Raw genomic sequence first — 14,920 nt, forward strand, 5'->3', positions numbered from 1 at the left:
TGCTGCACATCACCTCATATGCCGAAAGCGGGGTTATCTCGATCCTTGGGGCCGGAACGTCATAGCTGAAGCCAAATTTCTAGTTGAGGTAGGATCGTATCTACTGAATTGAACGGCTATCGTTGGGCCAGAGGCCCTTTTCTGTGCTGTCTGATCCCTTCCTTCATCTATCCCAATGCCAATACCATGCATTGCCAAACTGTGCAGAAAGTAAAAAAGAAAAAAAAAGTCCAAATCGGGTAAGAATAAATGTATGCACGAGTGTGATGCAGAAGCGAAAAAAAAAGCAACAAACAGACATAACCCCAATGCAAGCGCTCTCGTCATAAGCCGTCTTGCGGCTGCGTATGGACTTCCTAGGGACAACTAACGCCAAACCCGCTATGCCAAAATACACTTCGCTGCCTGTCGAGAAGAAGAGAATCGAAAAGCAGAATAAAACCAAATGAGCTCAGAAGCGTATTTTGCAGATTCGTAATCAAAGAAAGACTAGTGTGGAGAGGGTGTGTGTTAATGCATTCAGATATCCATGCTCCACCGGAGGCGAGGGTTTTGCGCATAGTCGGAGCCGGAATCGTCGCCTGCCGCTATGAAGTCATCAGAAGGAAACCAGGGGCTGAGCGACCGGAGTTGAAGCTCTTCCGACGAGTCGGTGGGCGGTAGCTGTATCCTGGCTTCCAGAGTTGGGGACTTGACGAATTGAGAGTTCAGCAGCGCGTTGGGAGAGACGAGTTCCTGGAGGAGGTTGAGGGAGCTATCGCGGATGACCAGAGGGGTCGGTTTCTTCGCGGCCCTGGTCGTTTTGGATCTCACAGGGAGTTCGCTAATGTTCTCCTTATGCAGCACGGAGGTTTTGAGCCCCATTTGCGTCGACGCTCGGACCGTGTTTGGTCGCTTAACCAGGGACTCTCCTGAATGCACAGTCGATAATCTCTGCTTGGTCGAGTTGTTGTTTTTTGGGGATCCGCGCTCAACGTTCGGGGAGATGATAGCAAGGTGGTTGCCTGAGTCATGCCTCTTGTCGCGTGGCATGCTGTCGTCTGACGCATCCGAGTCTTCCGCTACGGACCTGCGCTCATGGCTGAACTTCTTGGCCGACAGAGTTGGAGACAAGGTAGCCTTTGGGCTCCCGTGCGTCGACTTGGACTCCCTGACATATGAGCTGCCCCTTGAGACTGGAGGCACCTCCGGGGTCTCGCCCCTCTTCATCTTCTCGGCAATGCCTCTCTGGCTCACTTCCCGCCGTAAGCTAACGTGACTGCGGCTGCTCGCACGACTCCCGCTTCTGCTGCTGGATGATTTTTTCTTCCCGCTCATGACCTTTGCGCTTGGCGGCGGTGCAAGCATCCAACTGTTGGCGCCGGCGTGGGGAGCAAGTGCGCTGACGACGGGAGGGTGGTAATCGTTGACTGGAGGCGGACGGGGGGTGTAGTAGCTTTCGCTGGCCGATCGTCCAGTGCTGGGCCTGCTGAGAGGGACCAAGCCCGTGGCGGAGCCTGCGCTGCTCGACAACCTCATGCCACCTCTTGAACTTATTGTTTCGGCGCCCCACGTATCGTCGTCTTCCCTCTCGTCTCTGCGCGTGTCCCAGCGGGCGTCGTTCAACGTAGTGTCGGAGGCGCCGGGCGACACGCTCATCTCGATACCAGCCACGCCATCCCCATCAAAGTCGCTGTTCACTCGGCTTCTTGCCGATCCTGCAGTTCCGATGTTCCGCTTGTTCCTCTTCTTTCCTCGCGGTGGTGGACCCGGACCCAATGCGATCTCCTCGTTCCAGTGGGGATTGGTCGACGAGGGGTCCGGATGGCGGTAGGCGTCCGGCGACTCGAGCTGCAGGGCGGCCTTTTCTATACGGTCACGGCGGGCTTCCTTCTTCAGTCGGCGCTGGTGAGCCATGCCAACACATGGCGCGCACGACAGGTAGAAGAAGATGGCGGACTGGATGCCGCGGGCGATCGACATGGCGGGCCAATGGCGCTCAAAGTTCGGTGGTGGGCGAGCGAGGCAGAGGCGGGCGGAGAAAAGTATGGCACGGCGTAAGTACTGCTTGTTGCGCGGGAAGGTCGGGCGGGCCGAGGCGCAATGGCGTGAGGGTCGGCGCAGTACGGAGAGCGGGTGATCAGAGGCAGTATCTCGAGACGCCGTAGGCCATGCTTTCCTTGATCGAGGGTCGTCTTGCGCAGGCCAGCTGCCGTCGAGGAGCGGATTGAGCGGGCGGCGGGAAGGCGGGACTCGGGCAGGTGAGAGTCCGTTGGCGGGAGGCTAGTGATCGGGCTGGGAGAGTCCGGACTGGTGGGGTGTGGAAGCCACGTCCCTATAGTCTGCAGACCCCTAAGATGTCTTGGGCGCCAGGCCAACAGGTGGAAGTTGCGTGAAGGAACGGACGGCTTACTTGCGTGCAGCCACGGGGAATGCAGGCGAGAGGCGCAGCGAGAACGTCGAGGCGCGAGGCCGGCTCCCCTATTTGGCAGCCAGGCGAGGGCGGCGGCGACGCGTGCGGATCTGCGTGTGTAAATGAAACACACGAACGACACAGCCGCGGTTTGGCATCTCATGTTAGCCCGCGCCCTGGGCTTGCTGGGCGCCGCAAACTCTGCGTTGCCTGTGCAGCTAGCCCAGCGCCCATTCCGATCCTTTGGGCGTTGGTGTTGCTGCCGCGAAAAGTGCAACAGGCAGGTGCGTGACTGCGCGCATCAGGATGGGACCCCACGCCCAACCCTGGCTCGACGGCAACCAAGTGGACCCATCCCCCGGGCGCAGCGCACCCATGAAATTCGCCATCAATTAACGGCCGGCGCGATTGCGGCTGCTGATATGTCCGAGGCCGACTGACAGCGGCGCCGCCCGTCCCCCAGGCGCGCGTCTGCAGCCGTCCCGGCTCCTGGAAAGGGTGGATCCCGGTGGCCGGGCTGCCCACTTGACGAAATAGCCGCCGTGTCGCCCATCACACACATATGCCAGGGGACTCGCAGCTACGCCCGTATGATTCGTTGCGCACGCCTACATCAAGCCCAGCGCTGACACTAATTGCGTGCTGTACTTGAGGCAGCTCTCCGCCTGCGAAAGGGGGGCGAAACACGCCCGGGTGAGTATTCAAGCGGCCCATGTGCCGGTAGTGGTGAGAACCTAATATAGCGGCGCTACCCATGATTTAAAAAATCTCCGCTTGTTTGCATGGCGCGTGCCGCCGTTTGCTGCGATGGCGCAACGCGCCGGTGCCAGCTACCTTCCGCATGCCCTCGTCGCAGCGTTGTTTCATTCTTCAATGTCCTTTTCTGACCTGCGATGTCGTCTGACTACACGTGAGCGCGTGCTTGCAGATGCAGCGCGCTGCAGGTGGTCCTTTCCTCTTTTGGGCACCTGCCTGTGCTGTAGCTACTGCTCTGTGCCGCATTTCAACGGACCTGCATGCTCTTTGCTGCTACAACGCAACACAAACACCACGGCTCACAATGGCGTCGCCCGTGGACCAAGCCGCCGCGGGCCAGCTTGCTACCGACCCCAGCATGGCTACACAGCTTGAAACTCAATCTCCAGCTGCTGTGAATGGTCTCGCCCAAGCGTTGCTGCAACATGACCTCGTTCCCGAACACCCCCAAGGTGATGAAATCCGGCGCCAGGTCGAGTACTACTTCTCAGACGAGAACCTCCCATTTGACCGACACCTCCTCGAGAAATGCCAAGGTCGCCTCAACCTACCAGTTTCTATCAAGTCGATATGCGGATTCCCCAAGATGCGCCGCTACAAGCCTTTCCGCCAAGTCGTGGAAGCCCTCAAGAAGAGCGCCTTCCTAGATGTAGTTGAAGGCAACAAGATCAAGCGCAAGCTTCCCTTGATGGGCAAGACCGTTCTTGATGAAAATGACGACGAGTCCGATGTCGACGTCGCATCGGACGCAGAGCCTAAGCCTAAGCCTGTGCAAGGCAAAAAGTTCCAGCGCCCGGTAGCGCAGCCGAAGATAGAGAAGCCTTTTGGCTTCGACAAGCCTCATGGATTCGAAGAGTTCTACGCTGACGCCCCAGTCACCCCCGCCGAGTTTCAAGCAGAGGTGGGCATGTACGACCCCGGCATCTCATTCCGACTGTAAGTCAATCTCTTCCCGTTCCCTACGTGGCACGACGCTAATGCCACTAGGCGGATGGAATGCGCCATCCAGCGCTACAACTCGAGGCGTAAGATGCACCAGCATTATGCCAATGTCTTCGCCAAGTTCATGAAGTATGGCGGCGTTGAACACGGTCAGCGCCAGTTCACAGGTGGCATCAAGGACAAGGAGCTGGAGAACCGAGACGCGCAGGACATTGCCCTCATGATGGCCACCTATACCATTGATCCGGATAAGGATGAGGACGAGAACTGGCCCGTTGCTTTTGAAGAGGTTGCAAAGGGCTTTCTGTGAACTTCCCATACCTCCTCAAAAAGAATTGTTCGCTAATGACGTCTCTGCAGCTCTTCCGAATGGCCGGTCCTCGTGTTCTATGATTTGGCTAGCATCCGCCTTGCATCGACAGTGTTGAAGAACTTCTACAACTACCTGCTGCACCACAATGTCTGCCCGGAGTACAACGATGACATTTACGCTGCACGCAAGATCTGCAATTTAGCTGAGCTAGAGTTTCCCAATATTATTGAGACGTCGGCCAACATGCCAGGTGACCTCAATGTCGCCTGCAGCAACCTCTTCAACGGGTTCTACAAGGACAAGTACGTCAGGATCGGAGATTGGGACGAATTGGAGGAGCCGCACATGCGAGGAAAGTTCTCCACACATACCGAAGAGAAGTCCGGCATCATTCTGAAAGCTGCCGTCGGTGCTCACGGGACTGACGAACAGATGACTGTCCTGGAGGAGGCATTCAATGACATAACCTGCATCAGCACGAACGAGAGCACTGGACTCGAGGTTACAGCGGTCGAAATGCCCTCTTCCGATGTTCTTGAAGTTTACGCAGCTCTGAACGCCCAAAGTAGAGGTAGGCTTGAACTCAAGCCTGTGGGTAAGCTTCACTGCAAGCATTGGGAGATTCCAGACTTCAGTACCTATGACCTTCCTGAGTGCTACATGAAGCAGCTCGTGGAAGATCAGAAGAACAGGAAGTACGAGTTTTGGCTCGAAACAGACATCTTGCAAACCTGCTTCGTAGGCATGAGGATGCAGGCCACAGTGCGCACCCTCAGTCTGGGCTTACAAGTGTTGGATCAGGTTCAAGAGGTGTACTGCTCATTCTACACCTACCTTGCTAACGACATTATGTGGAAATGGAGGGAGCCCGTCTTCAATGAGCATCCTGCAGAGGACAAGCCGGAGCCCACGACTAACGAAGATGACGACGACAGCGAGAAAGAACAAGGATAGTCAGTGATTCAGGCGTTCAAGGGTTGATCAACGCCCATTCGGCAGACTCAACAATGCTCGCCTTCACAGTCGTTTCGGCTGACTGGAAGTAGACGTCATGTGGGAGTGAAATTAAAAAAAAGAAAGGACCAGTTACCCTTGGAAACTTAGTCGGGACAGCAATTAGCATGGCGTTTGCAACCATCTATCAAATTACACACCTGGTAGATCTCAATTGAACTGGTCAACTGATGCATGAAAAACGTCTCGCGTGCGATCTTTCTCTTTTAGTCGACTCCGATGGTCCAAGCTTTTAGGGATCGCTGCTCTCTGAGCAGAGTGGGTAACTCTCACATGTTACGAGTCTTCGCTCAAATCCGTAGCCTTGAGGCTGTTATGCATGCGAGAAGATCCAACTTTCCCCACGGCCAGCCTCCCTTCTTTGGATATATTACGTCTTGTAAAATTAACACTGTGTGTGAGCCTGAAACAGAATCGTTCTCTTTTCCCTCTATTTTTCTTTTCCATTTCTATCTGAAGTAATCTCTACGAGGCCCTCGAATATGGCACGTGGCCTTCATTATGGGTTGTTGCTATTAGCACGTAAAGTAAAGTGCGCAAAGTTGAACAAAGTGGAGTAGAGGCACGCGCAAAAATTCCTGGAGAGGCGGGTGATGGATTCTTAGTTGGTAGAACTTTAGGCCTCTATTACTAATAGTTTCTAATAGCGAATCGCGCGGCTGTTTTCGAATCAAGAGAAGAAATGGGATTGAAGTGTTCGTGATAGAATCTAGGAGGGAGGGGTCTGTGCACAAAGATATCTCGAACTCCGACCTATCTCAACCTGGCTCAGAGGTATCCAACGAGGTCTTTTGGTAGTATTTTATTTTCAAAAAGTCCTAGCCATTGCGTGTTTTGAACCGTTGGGCGGAATGTTGAAGTGTTGTTCAAAGAGGCGACTTGCAGTGATGGCACTGGCGACAAACACTATGGAGAATTGCTTCTCATTCACTACGGGGATTTTAACAATCACTGATTGGTCCAAGCTTCTTAAGATACTATGTAAGACCCTTGTTTCTTCCTCCATCCATCCATATTCCCTCCAACCCCACAAACTTACCGACCTACACCGAATGTTCTCCAGAATGCCTTCTGGAGGCTCGACCCTCAGCAAAACCAAGCGCAAGCTCAGCGCGATCGCCAAGCGCATCACCGTGTCCAACCGCAATGCTCCCTGCTACTTCCTCCAGTTGCCGCGCGAGCTCCGTGATAGGATCTACGAGCTCGCCATCCTCGCGTGCAGCGACCTCGAAGATGTCGCAGACAAGCCCAGCATCACGGAACGGCCGCTCTACAGCACTTTGATGGCCGGGCTCTACCCACGACTCCCGAAACGCAGCCTGCTCACGCGCTTGCACCTCCGTCGGGAGCCGTCCCCGCAGCGCGAGCTTCGCGCTCTGTTCAAGGTCAACCGCGTGGGCTCACCAGCAAACTTGCTCCTCACCAACCACCAGATCTCGGCCGAGTTCGCCGAGGAGATGTACCGGAGCTGCAAGCTGGTCGGCGACATCAGCACCGACGGCCAAATCGACAGGGCCAGCGCCGAAATCGTTATTGCGGAGCGCATCTCTCTGCTCCTGGGCATCCCTCTGAGAGGGGACTTCTACTCCAGCAGTAACAAATACGCGACGCTAGCCCTGCAACGCGTCCGCAACTGGGAAGTACAGATCGACCTTCTCCCTCTCGCCAGCACGACGTTGGAACCGGGTCCGATACTGCAGTGGGCGAGCGGCAAACTCGACATCCTCGCGGGTCAGCTGGACCGCGTGCTCGGGCTGATGCCGGACTGCCGTGAGCTGACGCTGCGCATGATGCTCAGAACCGAGGAAACCTTGCCGTTCCTCTACCTGATGGGCCGGAGGGATCGATTTGGCCTGGTCGCGCTGTTCGAGGACTTCTTCCAGATGAAGCTGCGGAACAATAGTAGTGTGAAGACGTTCAGGAAGATGCTGACGGTGGGATTCGGAGAGGAGGTAGGCTTTTCGGCCGAGGCACAGATCTTCCCCCTCCGGGAACGGGTGGAGAAGTGGCATCATGGAAAGCAGGAGATGAAGGTCGTGTCGGACGAGAAGAGAGATTATGCGTACACGTAAGTTCAACCCGCTGTCACAACTGATTCCCCAATGGAGAGAATGTTACGACCTGCTGACGTAGTGGAATTTTTGTTATCTCGCTAGGGACTTCTACAGCAACAGCATCGATCACTCTTACTACTGGGTTCAGGAACAATTCCAGCCTTACGAGCAGTTTGGACGTCCTGGATCTTACCAGTCCATCGTGGCTGCGACGAAGTACGGGTACGACAAGTGGGTCAAGATGGGAAAACCGAAGTGGAACGAGACGGCGGAGCACAAGGAGGTCATGAGGCTCTGGAGAACGCTGTAGTTGCAGAACTGCAAGGCTGCGTACGATCACGGATTCTATGGTTAATGGTGGGAGGCTCTCCCAGGGGATCGTCGTGGTTTCCAGCTTGCTCCTTTCTCCTTCCCCTTTGTTTCACTGTGAAGGTACGGGTACGAAGTACATAGTTACGATGTTGCTTCTAGAACGGGAAGTTGCTCGATAATTGTTCGCTATCATCACATCCATCTCAATCCCCTGCCCCGACCTGGTATTACTCAATCTTCCTCGGCTTGATAGGCTGGACGTGCTGCACCGTGTCGAGGTAACCGGCCGACTTGACGAGCGGGATATCGAAGGTGCTCATCTCCGAGTGCCACTTCTGCTGGCCGAAGAACTCGAAGAGCATGCTGGACGGGAAGCCGACGTCGAAGGGCACGGCGTCCTCGATCTCGCGGATCTCGTCCTTGGACAGCTCGAGGGTCAGGGCGTCGATGTTGCCCTTGAGGTGGCTGACCTTGCGGCCGCCGACGATGGGGAAGACGTAAGGGGCCTTGTGCATGACGTAGGCGAGGGCGACGCTGGTGATGAGCGTGCCCTTGGCCTTGGCCAGGCGGTCCAGCACCACCGTCACCGCGCGCTGGTTGTCGCTCTGCGGCCGCATGTTGCGGCCCTCGCCCTTGGCCTTCTCGTCCTCGGTCTTGAACGCGCCGCCGCCCAGCGCGCCCCACGGCGCCAGCGCCATGCCCTCGTCGCGCACCATCGGGATGATGTCGCGCTCGAAGTCGCGGTCCGCCGCGCTCCACCGCCCTTGGTACACGCAGAACTGCGTCAGGGCGTGGTCTCGCGCGTCTGTGCGTATCATTGTTTGTCAGCTCCTTGCAGGTGTTGGAAGGATCAGGTGGGTGGTGGTAGCTCACATTGGTTGGCTTTGCTGACAACCCAGGCAGGAGTATCGGAGACACCCAGATAAGTGACCTTGCCGGATTGGACGAGATGGTGCAGGCTCTGCATGACCTCGGGAATCGAGGTGGAGAAGTCCCACCAGTGCAAGTACAGGAGGTCAATGTAGTCGGTCTGCAGCTTCCTCAAGCTAGCAGCGACTGAGGCCTTCAAGCTCTTGGCGTGGTTGCCCTGGAAGTTGCTCTTGATGGTCTCGCCGTTCTTTCCGGAAGGATAGCCGGTGGTGAACTTGGTAGCAAGAACGATCTGTGGAGCAAATGGTCAGCAAGATGAATTTTTAGGTAGACGGGGAACTTGCCTGGTCGCGGTTGTTGCGCGCCTTCATCCACTCGCCGAGCCATTCCTCGCTCTCCTCGCCCTGGTCTTGGCCTGGTCAGCTTTGCATCTCGAAGGATCCGCATTGCATCACTCACAGTTGTTCGCAGTATCTGCAATCCTAAGTCAGCATTACATACATTTTGGAGTTTCTGTCAGCACTTACCAATGAAGTTTCCACCATTCTCAAAGAAGTAATCGAGAATCTCAAACGTCGTCTTCTTGTCACATTCGCCCATGAAACCCTTCCAGGCATCACCAAAGTTCATGGCACCCAGGCAGAGGGGCGATACCCTCACACCAGCCGAGGGCGAGAGGATGCGGTGGTAGCCAAGAGCCGTCTTGGGCGGAGGGGGGATGGGGAAGGCCATTGTGTCGTGTGAAAGGTAATTGGACGGGTGATGTGATAAGGTGGGGGAGAGCAAGCGGAAGTCTGGGAGTCTGCAGAGTGAGGGCTTGCGGAGGCCCACGGGAGTGTATTATATATGTAGGACTAGTCCGGAGGTAGCATGGCAATAGGCACTTGAATCAACTGATGAGGGGTTTAGAGCGTCTGAGACGCCTGCTCATTGTCCTTGCTAAACCCGCTTATTTCCGCGGCCCGCATCCACCCTCCCGCGCTCCCGCAAGCGTCTTTAGGCGTTAAAGCGTTGACATTGAATGCTGATTACGCGATGCAGACCATTATTGCTTCTTTATTGTTGTAGCTTGTTAATTGTTGGCGTTTTTCTCCCATGCATCTACATGCAGATTCTTTCGAGTTGCTATCTCCGGGGTAGCAAAAGTCGTTGCCAGGCACGGCTCGCTTGCCCCACACGACATCCACATCTAACTCCGGCCCCACGGTTCGACCGGACCAAATCGAGCGGAGAAGATACAGCTCGGATGATCCGCGCTTAGACGAAACGTTATTCTGCGTATGATTGGTACCGTTTGTGAAATGACGACACCACCCAGCATCCGCGGATACTGGCCCGGTCAGCACCTTAATCCTTTCTTTCCCTATCAGGAATGTTACCTAAAGCTTACGCTGCTCAGATAAGCGGGCTCCGCCAAGTCATCGAACGAGGCTTGCCTTCAGACACTAAGGGTTATGCTGCTGCCTGCGGACGAATCGGCAGCTGTTCGGGGCGCTGCCGTCCATCTTCGTCCGATACGTAGAACAGCAAATAGCAGTAGCGACTAGGAAAGGATGCCGCCCTTGCAGTTCTTCACTTCAGCTCAAAGACCCATCTCGCGATTTTCGCCACACGAATCCATGCCTTAGGCAGCAACCACCGTCTTTGTTCTTAATTCCGGATCAGCCGCCGTAATTACGTTCCGACGGATCTTGGGCTTACACCCCAGCGCACAACGCCAGTCAAGTCAATACAATTCATTATGCGCAGTCTTTGTCATTATTTCCGAAGCGCGTCGTAAATACGCATGGACACGATCTGATCTTTGCAAATGCCTGTCGAGGAAGTAAGGTGCAAAAGCACAACCGCCCAGATTTTCAAATCAAAAACAGACCACCGCCACCGTGACTGAAGGAAACAAAATACAGACAACAGATATAATGAGACCATCATTACTGCACGCTTGCTGGCACGCTTGCTGGCACGCTTGCAACTCCGTATGACGTGAGACTCGCAGGTTACGAGAGGGAAAAAGAAATTTCATGCACAAAACACCAAACCCCAACAAATGCAAGGAAAGAACCAACTTACCCCAAGAATGGGCCCAACGCAAGGAAAAAAGCAAGGAAACTATAACACAGATCCGTTCCTCGAAGCCTCTCAGAGCGATGACCTCGATGAGTCCATATCGCTCTCGTGCTCCGCTTCCTCAATCCTTCTGATCGAGGCTCGATCGTCATCGCTTCCGTGGCGGATAGCGTTTCCATCGTGAAATGCCGTAGCAGTCGTTCCACCAGTTCCCCCGGTTCCCGTGCTTCCACCACCAGCCGAGCTCGCGCCAGGCGTTCTCGACCCTGCGGTTGCCGGTGTCTTGGTGCCCTTTTTGTTCTTGCCCTTCTTCTCCGCAGGCGGCACCGTCTTGAGATTGCGGACTTCTTTCAGCACTTCCTTGAAACTCTCCTCCAGCGTGTTCATGCGCGCCAGCAGGATCCTGTTCGTGCGCGACCTGTCTTCCTCTTCCTCGTCTACTTCCTCTTCATCGTCGTTCGATGTCATTTCACGGCGCCGGGGGAAACGGCGTGCTCCCATCGCCGCCATCTCCATCTGCGTCGAGAAGCTGGCCGACAGGCCTTGCATACCTGGCAGCTCTGGACGAGGGCGGTTGTCACCAAGGTCGGAGGCGAGGTCCAGGGCCAGAGCGTTGAATGACGGATCGCGGCGAGAGCGAGAGGGACGAGGAAGGTTCCCAAAGCCGATGGTGGGATTGGGCGGAGACATGTTTGCGAGCGGGGAAAGGTTCGGGCGACCTGAAGCAGGGCGCTTCGGAGTAGCCTTGGTTTTGGGAGTTGCCGTGCCGCTACGATGTCCCGTTGGCGGCCGTGTCCCCGGCGCGGTAGAGTTCGACTCGTGACCAGATCCGAAGTCATTCTTTTCTGGGCTGAAGAGGATGGTATTGGTGGAGATGGTGCGACGATGGTGCCGGCGCTCTTGGCCAGAAGACGACGGCCTCGGGAGAGGCGGCGGATCACGAAGTCTTGACACGACGGAGCCTGGGGCAGCGGGAGTATGCGATTTTGTGGCAACCGGAGTCTTGAAATACTGCTCGCCCTCAGACGATTCGTAATTTGGCTCGTTCACCTTGGGAGGGGGTAAGTGAGGCCCGTCGCGGACAGACTGACCCAGGGTAATCCTATCGTCTTCATTATCGTCATTCGTGACAAGCTCGTCGTCGCCATCCGCATCGGTTTGCTGCGGCTGTTCATCCAAGCTTGCGAGGCTGGTTCCGACAAACCCGGGACCGTACTGAGACAGTACGGCATTTGTTGGAGTGACATCCGGATCCGAGGCCACCGATCTTGCCATGATGGGCTGCGTCCTACGCGACGGTATCAACTTGGAAGTCCTTGCTCGACGCATCCCTGGACGTTTGGTTTGCTCTAGCCGGTCGAGAACAGACCTGGGCTCTTCTTCCGGGGGCGATGCTCCTCCCTCGTGACCCATACCCTTCATCCAATCACGAACCACATTGCTGGACTTTCTCCTCTCATCAGCGCCGTCACTGATAGGATGGCGCATGCTTGGAGTCGGTCCTGTGAAAGGCCGACGGAAAACCTCATCGAGTGCACGATCCTTCTGGAATGTGGTGATAGACGGCTCACGTAGACGTGTTCCTGGGCTGAAGAGATCACCCCCGCCGCGAATGGTGAATGCCACTGGCACCTTTGTCCGAGAGCGTCCCCGCTGTTCCACCAACTCCTCTGGTTGGAAGGCAATCCGCGAAAGGATCAGCCGTTCGTATGAGAAGATTGCCATAAGGACTGGGAAATGGGTGATCTTGATCAGTGTTCGGTTCATCTTCACGAACGAGCGGAAAGGCATCATGTATCGAAGTGGTGTCAAGAGCCATGCGATGATGTTGGTCGGCGCGATGTAGGAGAAGAGGGCGTCCGATTTGACCATCGAGATGGTGTTAACAGCAAACAAGAACTGGTGCTCTTCGTTTGAGTTCTGTACAACCGCCATGAATGACTACACATAAAGTCAGCAAGACTAGTCACTTTGGTGAGAACATGCTCCCGTCGGATGAAGGCTCGGGTCTTTGCAGCTGACGTGTGTTCGGATAGCGGAAAGTGAAATGACTTACGTTCGTCAAAACCTAGAAAGGATATTCGTTAGCACTAAGAAAGATATACTCTATACATTAAATGCCTTACCGTAATCAAGATAGTGACAATCAAGAAGTGGGCAATGAAAAGGAAAAGGATAAGAATAGCTCTTCCCAGCAGGTTGTATTCACCCCACATATCCCAGGCTGCTGGAGTGAATCCCATGAGCAGCTGGAAGAGCGCATATGCTGCAGATCCAGCCGACGTGAGCCCGTTGTCGCCAAATGCCAAAGTAAAGGCCACGAAGAAGCCACTACAGCTGATTACGATGAGGACAAGGACAGCCATGAGGTCCATCGCCATCATCCGGAAGGCAATCAGCAGCTGCGAAAAGTACCGATAGTGATCCAGGACGGAGAACAACCTGGGGAACAGCAAGACGGCCGTGGAAGCTAGAACGTCATAAGCCCAGCCTGCTACCACGCTCTTGCGGACATCGGGCATGAGAATGCCGTATAATCTCAGAACATAGTAGACCAGGAATAGGAGTAGAATTCCAAGGTCGAAGGCATTCCAGACACTCAAGATGTACAAGTTGAAGCCTTGCTCCGTATATGCAACGATTTCTTCAAGAAGGTATCTGGGAGTCTTGTTAGAAATGGCTGGTGAATGAGATGGGAGGAGCTTACCCTGCGGACCAGAACCAGAACACCACCTCTAAGGCGGTGATGTCAGTGGACTTGCCTGCAAGGACCATTAAGAAGAGGGCAAGCATAACAGCAAAGGAAGCCGTGGAGAAGAGCTGTCTGTACCGCGGCACGCGCAGGCGAGACAACTTGAACAATGAGGCCTCGTGCGGGTCGTACAAGGTCACAGTCCGACGAATCATGGAGGACGGCACACGCTCAGCCTCATTCATCTTTCCCGGGTCATTGTCCATGGTGCCATAGTTTGGCCCGCGAAGGACATTACGCTTCGCCGGGGGCCTATGCAGGCTGTCGGCGTACGAGTGAAAGACAATGGTCCCGGACCAGATGGCCTGCAGCTGCTGCACTACGAGGGGGTGGGCGAGGAACTTCTTCGCTTGCGCGCGAATAGCAATCTCGACGGTCGAGATGCGCGCGTGCGTCATGGACTTGTCGCGACCAGTAGCATTTGCAGGCTGCGCCCATCCCTGCAAGGGATCAAAATCGTAGGAGAGTGCATCAATGAGCTCACGGGTGGAAAACTCCTTGAGCAGGCGCATGGCCAGCAGCTCGCAGATCAAGCCGCGGGTGCGCTCCACGCCCACATTGCCCGGATTCGCCTCGCCCTGTTTCTGGAAGTTCAAGCAATTGGCGATCAAGGCGTACAGGGTGCCGCGCGAGAAGAGGGTTGCGCGAATTTCCTGCTGGATGGGCTTCACAAGGAACTGGGAGACTTGCGGTGAGCGCAGCTGGTCCCAGGACAGGGTCGTCTCGCAGCGCTGCAGAACCAGCAGTCTTATGGAGTGGGTAATGTTGTAGATCGGGAGGCGGTCTGCGGATCAGAGCTAGAGTCAGTATGCGCCGGTCGCACAGCCGAGCGCAGGACATACCGAGATGCTCGGCACTGAAGATGGGAAGCACAGGATCGTGGTCGTCCTCGTCCTCGCCGCCGGCGTCGTACTGATCCTCGTCTTCGTCGGAGCCATTGTTGCCATGTGCCGGGTCGAAGTAGCCGTTGGCGGTGCGTTCGCCGGCGCGCTGCACAAAGGGCGACGAGTAGGGTGACGGTTCGGGGCGACGGCGCCGACCCTTTCGCGGTCGGAGTAGCGATGCGAGCATGTATGGCCCTGGGCGCGCAGACGAGGCGGCGGGTGAGGAGATGAGGCGGGCGAGAGAGCGGCGGGAGATTGTTTGTTTATAGAGCGGGCGCCTTCTTCCTTGGACCTTGACCAAGGCTAGCCGGGAGGAACTGGGATGGGTGTCAGGTCATGGATCGCGGCGCGCAGCTTCACGGCGAGGGCGAGGCGGCGCGGCAGGGTTTCAAATAGCTGCAGCCGCTCATTAATTCCGTACACCCTCTCGTCAAGTGCCCTGGCACCTGATCATGCACGCTTCTCGCCCTTATCTTCGTTATGATGCACAGGAAATCGTCGCTGGTGGAGGCGCCCCGGCCAATCACGCAGCCCGCGCGCCCACGCAGCTAGACCGCCTCGACG

The 14,920-nt window shown here is 55.7% G+C and overlaps 5 protein-coding genes across 5 annotated transcripts; 2 read left to right on the top strand and 3 right to left on the bottom strand.

Moving 5' to 3' along the window:
- Positions 1-519: 519 nt before the first annotated feature.
- LTHEOB_8272 (Signal peptide-containing protein) lies at positions 520-1,962 on the bottom strand (the record flags this gene model as incomplete). Its single annotated transcript, XM_035517731.1, has 1 exon — positions 520-1,962. The coding sequence occupies one exon, from the start codon at positions 1,960-1,962 to the stop codon at positions 520-522; it is 1,443 nt and encodes a 480-aa protein (XP_035370392.1).
- Positions 1,963-3,452: 1,490 nt separating this feature from the next.
- LTHEOB_8273 (RNA-binding protein lupus la) lies at positions 3,453-5,357 on the top strand (the record flags this gene model as incomplete). Its single annotated transcript, XM_035517732.1, has 3 exons — positions 3,453-4,084; positions 4,136-4,396; positions 4,451-5,357. The coding sequence occupies 3 exons, from the start codon at positions 3,453-3,455 to the stop codon at positions 5,355-5,357; spliced, it is 1,800 nt and encodes a 599-aa protein (XP_035370393.1).
- A 1,112-nt stretch (positions 5,358-6,469) lies between these two features.
- Positions 6,470-7,781, top strand: LTHEOB_8274 (uncharacterized protein; the record flags this gene model as incomplete). Its single annotated transcript, XM_035517733.1, has 2 exons — positions 6,470-7,485; positions 7,574-7,781. The coding sequence occupies 2 exons, from the start codon at positions 6,470-6,472 to the stop codon at positions 7,779-7,781; spliced, it is 1,224 nt and encodes a 407-aa protein (XP_035370394.1).
- Positions 7,782-8,010: 229 nt separating this feature from the next.
- Positions 8,011-9,385, bottom strand: LTHEOB_8275 (Norsolorinic acid reductase; the record flags this gene model as incomplete). The annotated part of the gene is made up of 6 exons (XM_035517734.1): positions 8,011-8,588; positions 8,657-8,870; positions 8,929-8,945; positions 8,994-9,062; positions 9,113-9,127; positions 9,181-9,385. 6 exons carry the CDS (start codon positions 9,383-9,385, stop codon positions 8,011-8,013), a joined length of 1,098 nt encoding a protein of 365 aa, XP_035370395.1.
- A 1,407-nt stretch (positions 9,386-10,792) lies between these two features.
- Positions 10,793-14,543, bottom strand: LTHEOB_8276 (Ion transport; the record flags this gene model as incomplete). The annotated part of the gene is made up of 6 exons (XM_035517735.1): positions 10,793-12,008; positions 12,090-12,661; positions 12,777-12,788; positions 12,847-13,378; positions 13,428-14,256; positions 14,315-14,543. The coding sequence occupies 6 exons, from the start codon at positions 14,541-14,543 to the stop codon at positions 10,793-10,795; spliced, it is 3,390 nt and encodes a 1,129-aa protein (XP_035370396.1).
- Positions 14,544-14,920: the final 377 nt, after the last annotated feature.

The sequence above is a fragment of the Lasiodiplodia theobromae genome (assembly GCF_012971845.1).
Source record: "Lasiodiplodia theobromae strain AM2As chromosome Unknown scaffold_26, whole genome shotgun sequence".
NCBI classification, from domain to species: domain Eukaryota; kingdom Fungi; phylum Ascomycota; class Dothideomycetes; order Botryosphaeriales; family Botryosphaeriaceae; genus Lasiodiplodia; species Lasiodiplodia theobromae.